Consider the following 14,595-nt stretch of genomic DNA (forward strand, 5'->3'; position numbering starts at 1 on the left):
TACCCCAAAAGAAATAATGTATCGTAACCCTATCTTATGTCAAGCATTCTTGCAATCGGGCAAAAAGTGCAATCATGATTGTATAATGTAAGATATGTATAATTCGTGCATGCTCATGTCCGGCATTAATAGGCATTATGGAAATAAAGAGTGACGTTAAGCTAATTCGTTTCAAGAGCAAAGGGGTATATATAAGTTTTATTGAATGGGTATACTGTATAATGAATGAAATCAAAGCTAACGAAAAAAAGAGATATGGATAAGAGCGAAAATTTACGAGAAAGAGATATGAGAAAACGAGTGTACGTAGAGTTACTCTTATACTTAAGATTGATCTATACTACAGCCAAGAGAAGGGTAAAAAAAAAGGAAAGATAGAAAAAAACCGAAAGTCCAACCAAAGTAGAAATAGATTCAGTAGGAAATAATAGAAACTAAAAACAAAAGCAGAAACGAAAGAATGACAGTAATCAAGAAAGAACAAACTTCTACAGGTTCTCTTCGACTTTGTCCATTTTTTTACCCATACCCATAGCACCTTTTAAAGATTTTAACCAATTTTTCTTATTATTCTCTTGAGGAGTCTTAAGTGTGAAAACACTTGATGCACCTGGAGTATTTGGTCTAACTGTTGGAATTTCTTTATCTAAATGTAATGATAATTTTGATGATCTTTTTTCTAATTTATGTCCATTATAACCATTTGTTTTTAAATCACCTTTAGAATTTCTATTTTCATTACCATTACCAGAGGAAGAATCACCTAATAAAGCTCTTGCTCTATCACGTAAAGAAGCCATTGAGGAAGATGGTTTTACACCTGAAGTGATATTAGGTTGTGGAGCCATCATAAATCCTTTTCCACTTGATAAACTACCCCAACCTTCACCATGTCTTATAACACCTGGTTCAGTAGATAATAGATTTTCAAACATCACTCTTCTAGGTGATGAAGGAGAAATTGCTTGTTCGTCTTGATCTTGATCTAACATTGTTAGTGGGTCATATTCTGGTCCAGCAACGAATGAAGGTGAAGGAATAGTTGGCATAGTATTAAAGTTTCTTAAATTAGATTCCGATTTTCTCATAGGAACTCTAGTTAATCCTCTTGTAGTTGATGATCGTAATGCTGGTGTTGAAGGTGCACCCTTCAATGCGTGTGAGGATGATGCAGCTGGAGGTTTAAGAGGTACGAGTTGAGCAATATCAGCTGTGATTTGTTATATCATCAGCTAACTTGTTATCTCTGATCAGACGGTGTAGTAGCTAAACATACGAGTATTTGATCTAGATCCAGATAATGGTCTTTCTTTTTCTGACCCAAATAGTTTGAGTACATGTAAGACTATTTTGCAATATTTGATCAGCTGCAATCACGACTCGTCAAGTAGCTGATTACTTACCAGTTGGTCTCTCTTTTTTACCTTTTCTACCTTGTTCTTCTAACCATTTATTTGCCATTTTAACTTTTTCTTCTGCTTCTTTGATTTTGGTTTCTGTTGTTACTGTGGCTTTAAAAGTGTTATTGATCATTGATGAAGATGATGAATCGTTTGTTGCCCATTTAGGTGGAGTTGAAGGTTCGACTTGAGTTGAAGAGGTTCTCAAATGTGATGGAATTGCTTTATCTGGTGTTAAACCGAATTTCTTATTGACTTCAATACCTTCATTGGCAGTAGAAGAAGATAATTCTTTTATAGGTAAAGATAAAATTGGTAAAGGTGGTAATTCTCTACCTTCTGAAATTGCTTTTCTTGCATCTTCAATTATATTTTCAACTGATTTAATCCAATTTGACATTTTATCTAATCTACCGTCCATTTCCAAAGCTTCAATTGATTTTCTATGTGTTAATCCTGTACCTGTTGAATTATATGAATCAATTGAATTTCTTACTTCACCATTTCTTGAAGAAGATCTAGAAGGACCGGCAGTAATCAATTCATTTGATCTTGATGTTTGGTCCTTATCTTCATTAGTGGAAGTCAAAACTTCCATTTGATCGCCTTGTGAAATTTGTCTAAATCTAACAAGTTTTTCCTGATCAGACACCAAGATTTTATCCCTTAGTTCAGATAGAGGTGATTCGTCGTCTGATGCAGGGAAAATTTTACCACGTAAAGCATCCATCTCAGCATGAGGTTTTCGATAAGCTTTTCGGACTTTCTGAGGTGATGGAGTAGGTTGTTGATTAGCTGAAGATCTTTTAGCCCGAGCTACGCAAGAACCGTTTTGTTAGTTTGATTTCCAAACCATAGAAGTTGATTGTCTAGCTTACGAGGTGACATTGGTTCGGCAGCTCGCATAGGGGCTTGAGCTTTTTCATGATCATGAAAGTGGACAACTGAATAGAAGTGTCAGCTAAGTTCGTTTGAAAGCTAACAGCTCAGCTTACTTGTATCAACCTCCTTACTACCTTCTTTAACTCTGATATCGATTTCATCTTCTTGAACATCAACTAAAACAGCTCTATCTATACCTAAACTTCTTCTTTCATCTTCTTTTCTAGTTTGTGATTTAGCAGTAGTATTATTCAATTCTACAGCCGAATCTAAAGATTTAGGTCTACGAGGTTCAGGAGCATGTCTCTTAATGGCTGCAATAGCTTCAGAAACTTTTTCTTTCTTTTCATTATTGTTATAGTTGTGTACTAATTTACGTGTACCTTCTAAAGATTTCATGGTTCGCAATACTGCTTCTTCTTTTGATTTAGGTATATGAGTGGATATAGAAGATGTTTTATGTTTTAGAGTTGACGCTGATACTGCATGCGATAATGTATTTGTATTGCCTTGTGCAGTGTTTTGACTGGCAGCTGAAGTAGGTCGAGATAAATTTGTAAGATTAGAGTTGGATGTTCGAGGAGCGACTTTTTTATCAGCTAAGTAGTTTGTCTTTGTCAGCTTATTCGTTATTGAGAGCTGCACGTGGATATTGAAGAAGCTTACCGATGAAAGAAAGTTCTTTAAGTCTAAGAGGTTGAGCAGGTTTAAGTACTTTAGTGGCTATATTAGGTATGGATTAGCTTAAGCTACAATACGGTCTTATAACCTGTTTACAGTACTCACGAGTAGGATCTTCACCTTCATCATCCTTTTCTTTCATTTCTTCTTCTCTTTTTCTTATGATCAATTTACCGATCGATCTTTCAGCGGCGTGATCGACATTCTCTTTGTCGTCACCCAGATCTCTGTGAGGGTTTTTAGCCTTTGAGATTGATGTATGTTGTTTGATTGATTCACCTAAAGCTTGAGTAGCGGCTTTATGTGAATGATCCTTATCTTTATGACTATGATGATGGTGATGATGATGGTGTTGGCCATCTTTCTTTACCTTTCTCTTCTTCTTCTTTTCAACTGCACCGGTTGAAGCTTTGGTAGCTTCCACAGCTTCAGCATATTCGATTGGTGGGTTTGGTATTGGTTCTTCATTGAATTCATCGAAGGATGCTGCAGCTCTAACAAAGTGAGGTGTTATAATCACACTGGGTGCAGAAGGTTGTAAAGCTGGATGATGATAGGCTTGCATAGCTGATATTCTATAAGCTGGATCAGGATTAATCATATGTTGGAATAGATTTTGCAAACCTAAACATTGACATTAGCTAGACCTCTGGCACTAAGGCGAGATTCTTAGCTAACTTACCCTCAGGCATTGACCATTCACCAACCCATTGACCCCTCTTGGTTCTTTCGTAGTAAATAACAAGTTCTTCAGGAGTTTGGAATTGTTCATCTTCGTTTGCCTCGAAAGGTGTTCGACCGATCAAGATCTCAAACATCGTAATCTAATTTATGATTATTAATCAGTCAGATTCCCACCTTTTAGAACGATGAGAGAGACTTACACCAAGAGACCAAACATCTGAAGCACGTTCATCATGAGGCATACCTTTTGCTCTGATAGGATCGAGGTACTATTCCAGTCGTCAATTTACGTTAGCTGATGCTCATCGACTCGGAAAACATGGATATGAAAGCTAACCTCTGGTGTACCCCATGAAATTGAACTTAAGAAACTACCTCTAGCATTAACATCCCACTGTTGAGCGAAACCAAAATCCACCAAAACTGGAATATCATTATGACTTAATAAGACATTTGCAGGTTTGATATCATTATGTGTTATACCTCTTTCATGTAAATATCCAACTGCAGAAGCTAATTGACGAAAGTAAGGTATAGCTCTTGCAGGTGATAAACAGACTGGTATCAATTCAGCTAAATGTTGCATTATTACCCTAAAATGCATTGATCAACATTTTTGTTTTTCCGCTTTGATAGAAGCAAACCAAGTTGAAAAAATACTTACAGTGCATAACTTGGTGTAATTACAAAAGCTTCAAAAGCAATAATACTTGGATGAGGTTCATGTCTCAATGATCGAATGATTTTCATCTCACCCCATAAAGCTCTTACTCTAGCTGCTGTAGTCTGTTTAATACTTACAAAGTCAGCTTAATAATGATCATGTAGACTCGATATAAGGACACTTGATAAGAAGAAGAAGAACCAACTTACGGCAGTTCTAGATCTATGAACTAATTTGATAGCTACTTTACCAGCAGCTCCTGAACCACCAGACGCAACAGATTTTTTACCTAATCGTATAACTGCTCTTTCATTTTCATTCATTTGTTGATGTTGGGGATTATTAAGATGATAAGATGATCTTAAATGTTTTGGTTTACATAACCAAACAGAACCCCAATTACCAAAACCAATTTCAGAAATAAATGTAAATCTATCTGATAATTGTTGATCAGTTAAACTGAAAATATCATCTGTACCTGATGTAATTGTATTTAATGCTGGATGTAAAGTTTCTTCCCCATTATCATGTCTTTCATCTTCAATTTCGACTACTCCTTCTTCAGATGGTTGTTGTTGTTGTTGTTGATAATATTGTTCACGATGGTGATGAATTTGTTGTTGTTGTTGATGCTGTTGATTTGGATAAACATGATATTCGTATCCATTCGCTGAACCATTTCCTTCTTCGGAAGATGATGAACTTAATAATGTTGAAGAGGAATCGTTATTGTATTGCTGAGGATGATTTAATCCATGTGAGATTGATGGATTTTGATTTTGATTTTGATACATTAAACTTTCAGGTGAGATGGTGTTATAAGAAATTGTATCAAATTCTGTACGATGTGGAGGTGATTTTGATGGTGTAGAAGAAGAAAAATCATATGTGAATGCAGATCTTGAATCTGTTCTTGATATCGCAGAACCGGAACCAGAGGCACAAGTTGATGTTGATGCATTCAAGTTGTTTTGTGAAGGTGAAGGATTAGGTGATAAATGTTTTTCATCATATTGAAGTTTATTATTATCCGTATTAATAGTAGCAATAGCTGGTGAACCACCAAGTCCTAATCTCATCCTTATCTTGGATTTTGGTTTATTTAATTTTGGTTGTACATTTACCATTTTTATCGGATTTGAGATTTAAGAGGTAAACAACGAAAAAAGGGAGAGAGAAGAGTAACGTTGATCCCAAAAGGCAAAGAGGAAGATAAGTACTTTGTTCAATTGGATTGAGATAAAGGTTTAAGCAATGCAAGAATAGTATGAATAGTTTTTTGTGGTTTATTGATTTGTTGATTGAAGTTTATATCATCTGAATGTAATAATTTGAGATCGTTAAAAGAGCGTAAAAGACGTTAAGATCACGTTACCGTCGTTGAAGAGATGAACCGACCGTTTAAGAAGAAACAAAGTTAACAAGAACAAAGAAACGTTAGTAGGTCGTTATCGTTGATGACGAAGAGAAGAAGAAACGAATGAAGAGAAAGTAATGTTTAGATAGATGAGAAGGGGGAGGGGGACACCTGGTCAATGTCAGTGTAAATACTGTATACATTTCAGAGATATGAGCATTGCTTTTGAATATAGTCAGACTTGTTTACATTGATCAAAGCGTTAGCCAATAAAGGGTAGTAGATGTTAAAACGTTGAATGATAAACATCGCGTATGTAAATATTTGTATGAGTGGTTGATGAAGTAGATTATCGATCAACTTGACAACCAAAGGGAGGATATTTTTGATGCTATTCGATCAATAAAAATCAGTCTCGCCCTTTCTATTCTGTAAGACGCGTACTTACGGATTTGTACAATATATGTATGTTTTATTCATTGTTTGTTGTTTGTGTTTATTTTCATGTTTGATAGTTCAATATCCAGTAGAAATTGGTAACAAGGGATGTAACATGTTTTTATGATACATTATTCAGTCTCGGATGTCAAGTAGACATAGCCTTTGGAAGTTGTAACATTCATTGATCTTATTATCTTGATATTGTAATCGAGATTGTCGAATTATAGCTATACAATTCTGCATATTCAGCTTTTGATGTCATCTCATGTTCACCCTTCACCAACTATTCAAGCCATCTCATCATTATCACGTCCGAACCCAACTCTAATAGCGCATTGATCACCGCGTTTCCGACAGTTATTTCGACCCTGACCCTGACCTAATTGGACCAAAAACACGACTTTTCACTAATAATCACTTCCAGATTTCAATGCATGGGGATTGAGCGTACAGTGTAATGCTGAATGATGCGTTTTGGTGGTTATTGTATCCTTTTCCTACTTCTTTACAATTATGTTCCGACTTTTCCGATTCCTATGCAAATACAATTTGTTGTGTGGCACAAAGCAAACATCCGTTATCCCTTATCCGATTACCCAAAAACAAACAATAATTATTCCCTTCCCCTTAAAATACAATGTATCTCATCTAATCACCTTGGAAGACGACCACCTAATTATTCCCTTCAGTGACAAGAATGCAGATTGCAGATCAAAATTTGACTTTTGATTGATGTAAGATGCAGTAAACCTTTCCCGTCCTTTCGATTACAATCCGATCTCTCCAGGTGATTCTATAGGTACACCATTTTTAGCACTTTTGGCTATCAGCTTAGCACCTCCAACTCCTTCAGCGACACTAGGGATATGATTGGTAGGTCTAGGCGTCGGTGTATCTGATTCTTCCGAAGAATTTGACGATTGCCGCAATTGAGAAGCTGGTAATGGTGCAGGACGAGAAGTATGTTGCGCACTACCATACATATATTAGATCATGGTAGTAGATGACTTGTTATGGTCACTAGAAGAAGAACAACTATCACTCTGCAGCAAGGCTCTCGGGGGACTTACGGGTTTTGAGATGAATAATCGCAGTGTACATATGCTCTGATCACACCATCAAGACTGTCATGTCAAGTTCTGTTAGCTGTCTGTTTCTTCGGGGAGACTATCAATAATTCTGCAGCCCACCTTTCCAATACGCATCTAAACGGAATAAAATATGTTAGCTGGAGATCGTCATGAACGGGTAGCGGCAGCTCACTGTATAGTTTCGCCAACGTCATGAGCGAAATGTAATGAACTTGATCTCGGTAGAATAACATCAATTTCGACGATCAGATCGTCTCTGTCCGACGATAACAGAACAGTATGAGCTACAATATCAGCTAAAGATGTATGATATAGGCTCACCCAATATGATAGCATTCCACATCAGCAATCTCTAAAACGGGATTGAACCTAGATACAAGGTAAAGTACTCGTGTTATCTGATCTTTGGAAGCGGACTTTCCTGATACTGCACAAAAAGACGATGATGAGTATATATCCCGTGCTTCGACTTGAAGGAGGATCAATGAGTGATAAATATCTTACAATTGGCAAAGTTCTGCAACAGAGTTTTAATCCATTCAAAAATGATATAAGTCGATAAGACCATACCTCCTATAGGATCCAATAATCTCCAAGCGAAGAAAGAACCTATCCACTACAACCGATGTATGTAAGCTTTTCATTCCGCGCTTAATGGACTTCTGACGAGAGATTAGAAGCTTACAGGAAATGCTAAAGACATCATGTTGAAGAACACATCATTCTCTGCATCCTGAGCTAAAGCTTGTACACCCGATGAAGGGATTCTTGAGCACCATACCCAACTAAAATTGATCATCTATGGTTAGCAAGTCTCTTCAGAAGATTCAGGAGTGTTCAACTGACAGTACTGCTTTTATCCCTATGGTAGCTAGCATAACGCTAAGAAAGACAAGTCAGCTCGACATTTTGATGAGACAAGTGACTGACTCACCCTATACCTAGCCAGCTCAAATCTACAGCTTCCTCATCAGCAGGTCCAATAGCTCGTTGGAACGATTCTATGAATACTTGAACAAATGATGCTATCATCGCTACTGAGAAGATAAGCTAAGAAATATGAAAGGATAATCAAATTCAGCGAATTCACTTTTCGCTTGTGATTTCATGGACAAATTATGTTTCGTCAAGAAGGGAAAGAAAAAATGACTTACCACTCCTAAAGGTTCGAACCTTCGTTTTCCAGCTGGATACTGAAGTGATTGAACCGGATTACATCGTAAGTATCTATCAGGGGTGCAATTTAGATGCAGTAAATACAGTTGACCTACTTTGTGTTTGTCCGTTTTAACACCTATAGCCCAACTTGTTCCCAAGATAATCATGGTACTTAGCAGATCCAGAGCTGAATCTACTAATGAAGCTGTCAAAGATATTGAGGAAGAATATAATACTGCTATGACTTTCGCAGCTACTAATAGAATATTCACAATCGTGTTGACTAATTCGGGAAGAATATCATCATTAGTGACTTTAATATACAGGTATACGCAATTTTTGAGTAGTTAAAACAAGAGGGGAAATTCATCAAACATACCATTTAAAGCTAATCTAGCCAATCTTTCCCTTTTTTCCTCTCTACTTAAACTCCCATCATCTTCACCCATAAATCCATTAAGCAAATTGGTATTCTCATTTACTTGTTCGTGGACATTTGGATTTTCCTCATTTTCCGATATAGAGTCATGATGATTCGTTTGCTTTTTGATTTTCCACGCACTATCTCTTCTCCATCTTTCTCTTGATTTTGATCTGTTCGAATTACTAGTAGATCCAGAAGACGAAAATCGATTTTGATGACCATGATCATCATCATCATTGAAAGGTGTATAAGGTTTTTGTGGTGAAAATGATACTGCAATATCATAAGGTAATGATCCTGATAAAATATCATCAACTTCTTCATAATGTCCATAAATCGTTGATAGATCCTCATAATATCCTCTTACCTTAAGAAGGAAGCAGATCATCAGCTTTATTGATTCTGTTGATTTTTTAAGGAAACAGCCAGAACAAGAGAAAGGTAGATGTAGAACGGGAGAAACATACTTTTCTAGGTAATTTCTTTATATCTTTTTCTTCTATTGGTATATCCTTATCTTGAAAATCAGTTATTGATCTTTCTTCTTCAGATATAATTCCACCTGCATGTACTTCCTCTATCGTCATTCCTCTTCCTCGTCCATGATACCTATTGAGAAATGGTTTTGATATACTTGGACTGGAATTACCTGAAGGCGAATCTATATTTGTACTGAAATAATCATGTTGACTGTTACTAACATTAGCTAGAGGTGTACGATCATTAGGAGAAGAAGTGAATGTCAAATATGTTTGTTTCTTGTTCCTATCATTATTATTGATATTTTGCTGATAAAAATTGGTATCTCCGTTCAAATGGGTTTTCGTGTTAGGCGATGTTGATGACATGTTTCAGCTCTAGCTTGACCTGAACAATCTTTGGCTACCTGTGGACTAGGTTGCAGTATGTTCTTCGCTTGATATTACTGCTGAAATATTTAGTAATTCAATCAACTGAACGAGAATGACAGTCACGCAGAACACCAATGAATCATCATCCCTCTTCAAACTAGTACTTGCTTTTTTACTATAATATTATTCCTTTATTTTGAATGACTTCATTACGGTTTTTGCTTTGGTGCAGATCCCTTTTTGCTGTAATTGTAACTTAATTGTTGCCGTAATCTTAAACCTTTCTTTTGGCATCATGGTTACTACCTGCACGGGAATCTCTTACATCTCCGCCTTATCTACCATCACTTCCGACGGATTTGTTGATAAATCGGCAATGTTGGATGTTGAGTCTTGATCCTTTCTTCAAGTCGCATTCTGCTACAGGTCTACTTTGTTCTGTTGTTCTTGTTTATAGCATATCTGTACAAACAGCCAGATAAACTGAGAAGTCGAGCATTTCGAGCCGTGGTAGCTATTACTGCCTATACCTGCCAAGAACATGTCTTCACCTCCTCCTCCCTTCCATCTACTTCGATCACATCATTCACCATTATCTTCCCTTTGTTTCAACCAAAGTAATACCTTGTTATACTCAGGCGATCAAGATGGATATATAACAATCTTAGATCTCAGAGCTAGAAGGGTCATAGCATACTGGAAAGGGCATGAAGGGGGTGTACTGGGACTGGAAGAATGGCAAGGTGGTTTAGTCAGGTATGTTGTGGTTTTCATCGGAACAGTTATCCGTTTCTGCTGAAATTAGCTAATATATCCTTTTTGAATTAAAATAGTCATGGAAGAGATAATGTAATTCACTTTTATGATGCATTGAAGAAACCATATATATCGTTTGGAATAGGTGGAAAGGAAAAGAAAGGTCCGGAAATTATAAAAAGTTTACCTACAAATGCATTAAATTTCTGTGAATTCTCTCTTTTACCATTATCAGATAGTCCGAATTCAGAAGAATTCATGGGTAACGGGAAAGGAAAAGGAAAACAAAAGGAAGCTTTGTTGGCTGTACCTAGCTTGATGGATTCTGAATTGGTCAGTTAGCTGTGCTTCTTCTAACCCAAACGGAATGACGCAAAAAAAAACTGATATTTGGTATTCAAAGGTTGATATATACCATTTGCCTTCAAGGAGACGTATACATGCTTCAGTCAACTACTCGCCTAAACCGAATTCTATAACGAAGGATTCTGTTATTCCTGAAGAAACTCGTTCTGGTAGGTATATGTAACATATTCAGCTTCGTATACAAACTGCTCTATGGCAAATAGAGCTGATAACGATGTTCTTGATTCAATAGGGCTGGTCATGTCAATACATCTACGTCAAATACCTTCTTCCCCCCAGATAACTCTTAGTATGGGATACGAAGATGGTAGAGTGGAATTATTCATTTCTACTATCGATTCAATATCCGAAGTTTACGACGCAAGAATGTTAAAGTCACCTAATCCTTGGAAACTGCTTTGGAAAGGGAAAGGTCATAATGAAGCTATCATGGGGATGGATGTCGATAGCATGTCGAAATATGGCTGGACTGTTTCAGCGGATCATAGGCTGGTTAGATATGATTTCGGTAAAGTAAGTAGTTATGTCATGTCATCTTTTTACGGCTCAATTATCCCATATTACAAGACATTCAGTCAAATGCTGATCAAATGATTGATTCACAGGTCATTCATGATAAGGTAAATGTCGAGGAAAGGGCTATTATCAAAGATTGCGCAATGAAGCAAATAGGTAATTCTTCTGTAGCTGTAAATGCAAGTGGAAAAGTAGTAGCTGTAGGAGGATGGGATGGAAAGTAAGTTCATTCCTTGTATCAGCTTTCTTTTGATTCCCGTACCTCAGCTGGGTATTGTCAAGCTGACTGAAATCTATTCATATAGGATTCGACTTTTCTCTTCGGAAACGTTCAAACCACTTGGCACACTATCATCGCACCGTGAAACGGTACATGCAATTTCATTTGCCAGTCCCCCTTTACCATCTAGTGAATCGCATTCTTCAGAAACTGAAGATGTTTCCACAATCGATATCGAAGAAAATGATGATAGTGATAGTGAAATAGATGTAGAAGGATTACCACCCAGAAAAAGATGGTTAGCCAGTGGAGGCAAAGATACTAAAGTAGCTCTATGGGGGTTGATGGATTTCGAAAGAGGGTTATCAATGAATGTGAAAATAGAGAAATAGAGTTAGACATATACCTTACGCCCTGATGATCGACTACACAAATTAGTGAGCTCAATCTACTCCATGATTGATCGTCGGTTACGCTTAGCTGACTTTATCTGTTAGAGCCAACTTTAATCTTGCGAGAAAAACATCCTTTCTGCACAGTGGTCCAAGCGTTAGCTGATGGTAACTTTATCTTGGAGCTATATACCTTTCGGATGTTTTGAGAATTATTCAATGATTCTTTCACGCGTCAGAGCTTTAAACCGATCAAGCATGAAGGTCTTAGCTTAGGTCAAAGCAATTTAGCTACTATCAGATCGAATGCGGGCTGATCGGAATTGATCCGGATGTGATGACTCCACGCTGGACTCACTCCACGGTGGTTCAATCGAGCTTCATTTTGAGAGGTTTGGGCATGTAGTGCATTGTTTGCATGTTGACCTGAACTAAGGACAGGATTGCCTATCTTGTTGTATCTGTCGCCACTCTTTCCGTGAGTCCCAATCAATTGCCCAATCATCAAGCTTGTTTCTTCTACCACATCAACCTTGAATGTCGAAAGAAGACTTATACAACCTCCCGTACTCGTATAGTTGTACTCAATGAGTGAACAAGCCCTCGAGTGAGTGTTCCTTTATATAAAGATTTAGCCAAAACCATCTCCAGTAACTTACCATCATTGCTGAATTGTTGTAGCACCCACACCATGAACATGATTGATTGCTTACCTTCTCGGCAAGTTGAAGAAGATGTATGCGTATATCATATTGAAAAACCTCAAGACCCAGATTGGCTCGACTGGTGATATACTGACAAAGGTGGTTTTGTCATGCATAAAGGTAAATTTTACGAAATAGTCAGGATCCCAGAAACGTTCTCAGACCGCGTTATCAACCAAAAAGCCGATATTCCATTCATTCCTTGGCTTGGAGCTAGAATTATTGCCAACAGAATAGAGAGAATGTCACAAGAAGAAGTAGAAGCTAAAATCAAAGATTATGGTAATGTTGATGAATCATTATCGACAGCCTTTGAAGAAGCTGAAAATAAGGTTTCCCAACTCGCTATCAACTCCGACATCTTCCAAGCTCTTCCTACCATCGAATTCGGTGTCAATATCCATCACGCCAAAGTACCTAGATCTACACAAGAACTCATACATCTTGAAGCAGTTAAAGGGGATCGCCATTTCGTTCAACTTTTGGGTAGAAGTAAAGAAGATGAGATTGTTACTGAGAAATTTGGTATTAGTTTTACCGATTGGATACTTCAACGAGAAAAAACTACAGATGAAATCAAGCTCAAATGGGCTACTGATATTGCTGAAGGCCTGTCAATCTTACACAGTAAGAATATATTACATAAAGATATATCTACCAACAATATTCTTGTTAAGGGCGATAAAGCTATTATTTGCGATTTAGAATCTAGATGGACTATTGATTGTGCCAAGTCACCTGAATATGTTCAAGGTAGTAAATATGATAAAAGAGCAGATGTTTACGGATTTGGAACTTTATTATGGTCAATTGAAAGAAAGAATATGCCTAGACCACATGCTTCACTTGAATGTACTGGCATTATGAAAGAAATCATGTCAAAATGTCTTTCCAATGATCCTGCTAGAAGACCAACAATCGATGAAGCTTTAGTTGAACTTCGATCTCTCTCCCCATTGGTAACTAGAGGAATATCTATACAACACTGGTTTTAGTCATGAAAAATATGGATATGTTTTTCCAACCAACTATAAATGCCAAAACAATATATGTAGAAACAACACAAAATCGATGCCACATATGAAAGAGCTTTTGTATATAAATACTTTGACTAGCAAGAAGACGTGGAAACGTAGAAACTATCAATATACAATCGAAACGAGAAAATAAAGTGATATTACTGTGTACAAAGGGTATGAAACTGTGATTTAAACTACTGTAAATACCGTATATAACCGATCAATTTAGTTTGTACATAGATATATATCCTGCTTATAAGACATTACACACCCCTCACAAATGCGATAGAAATATACAGTCCTTTGATTTCATTGTGGACAGCTCAAGTGATTTGACCTTCTGAATTGTCTCATGCGTTTCTACATGGGACACTAGTGAATAGTGTGATCTTCTAAGCGTAGAAGAGGTATGACAGATTCTGAACCTTTTCGTTGTGTACTGGATTCACTTACCTATGTAAAATTGTATATAACCTGTCACATCTAGAAGTCAGTACCCCTTATTGATAATTCGATACATCAAGCATATCCGTAATTCATCTTCCCACTCTCTTATGCCAAACTTATTTCCTCTCCACATATGATTCTTCATCATACCGCTTGCATTCTGGAAATTGTCCACCTCGTATGCGGAACATACCTTTGTTCCGCTCTGTAGGAACTTGCTTGATCTGTTCTGTGATGACTGTTCTATCTGTGTACTGTCAGCATAGCTGCGGATGACCGGCTTTCACAACTAATTCCTCTTAAAGACTTTGCTCGCTTCCGAACATTACTTACTCCCACGCGTTGTGTCTACTGTCCCCGCGTTTCAGGGCAGGGTTGAGCGGAAGAGATAATACGTAATAAACGCGTATATCGCATAAATTCAACCTGAAACACTTAACTTGTACGAGTAAAGCTGTAACGCTACGGTTGCCGAAGATGGTTTTACACAGCATTAAAAGAAAAGATAGATGATGGTAGCATAGCATAGCATCGTTTGGTAT

At 37.1% G+C, this 14,595-nt stretch overlaps 4 protein-coding genes across 4 annotated transcripts; 2 read left to right on the forward strand and 2 right to left on the reverse strand.

Annotated features, from left to right (window-relative positions):
* Nucleotides 1-488: 488 nt before the first annotated feature.
* L201_003246 (uncharacterized protein) lies at nt 489-5,438 on the reverse strand (the record flags this gene model as incomplete). Its single annotated transcript, XM_066219002.1, has 12 exons — nt 489-1,210; nt 1,277-1,345; nt 1,404-2,216; nt 2,279-2,344; nt 2,396-2,881; nt 2,949-3,005; nt 3,069-3,587; nt 3,646-3,787; nt 3,848-3,916; nt 3,985-4,240; nt 4,312-4,433; nt 4,521-5,438. 12 exons carry the CDS (start codon nt 5,436-5,438, stop codon nt 489-491), a joined length of 4,239 nt encoding a protein of 1,412 aa, XP_066075099.1.
* Nucleotides 5,439-6,876: 1,438 nt separating this feature from the next.
* On the reverse strand, nt 6,877-9,630 carry L201_003247 (uncharacterized protein; the record flags this gene model as incomplete). The annotated part of the gene is made up of 12 exons (XM_066219003.1): nt 6,877-7,081; nt 7,180-7,233; nt 7,373-7,456; nt 7,522-7,627; nt 7,705-7,816; nt 7,886-7,985; nt 8,047-8,082; nt 8,135-8,250; nt 8,355-8,393; nt 8,472-8,641; nt 8,738-9,149; nt 9,250-9,630. The coding sequence occupies 12 exons, from the start codon at nt 9,628-9,630 to the stop codon at nt 6,877-6,879; spliced, it is 1,815 nt and encodes a 604-aa protein (XP_066075100.1).
* A 544-nt stretch (nt 9,631-10,174) lies between these two features.
* Nucleotides 10,175-11,883, forward strand: L201_003248 (uncharacterized protein; the record flags this gene model as incomplete). Its single annotated transcript, XM_066219004.1, has 6 exons — nt 10,175-10,389; nt 10,467-10,722; nt 10,793-10,904; nt 10,988-11,268; nt 11,361-11,491; nt 11,577-11,883. The coding sequence occupies 6 exons, from the start codon at nt 10,175-10,177 to the stop codon at nt 11,881-11,883; spliced, it is 1,302 nt and encodes a 433-aa protein (XP_066075101.1).
* A 946-nt stretch (nt 11,884-12,829) lies between these two features.
* L201_003249 (uncharacterized protein) lies at nt 12,830-13,582 on the forward strand (the record flags this gene model as incomplete). Its single annotated transcript, XM_066219005.1, has 1 exon — nt 12,830-13,582. The coding sequence occupies one exon, from the start codon at nt 12,830-12,832 to the stop codon at nt 13,580-13,582; it is 753 nt and encodes a 250-aa protein (XP_066075102.1).
* Between the last annotated feature and the right edge of the window lie 1,013 nt (nt 13,583-14,595).

The sequence above is a fragment of the Kwoniella dendrophila genome, chromosome 4, assembly GCF_036810415.1.
Source record: "Kwoniella dendrophila CBS 6074 chromosome 4, complete sequence".
NCBI lineage: Eukaryota > Fungi > Basidiomycota > Tremellomycetes > Tremellales > Cryptococcaceae > Kwoniella > Kwoniella dendrophila.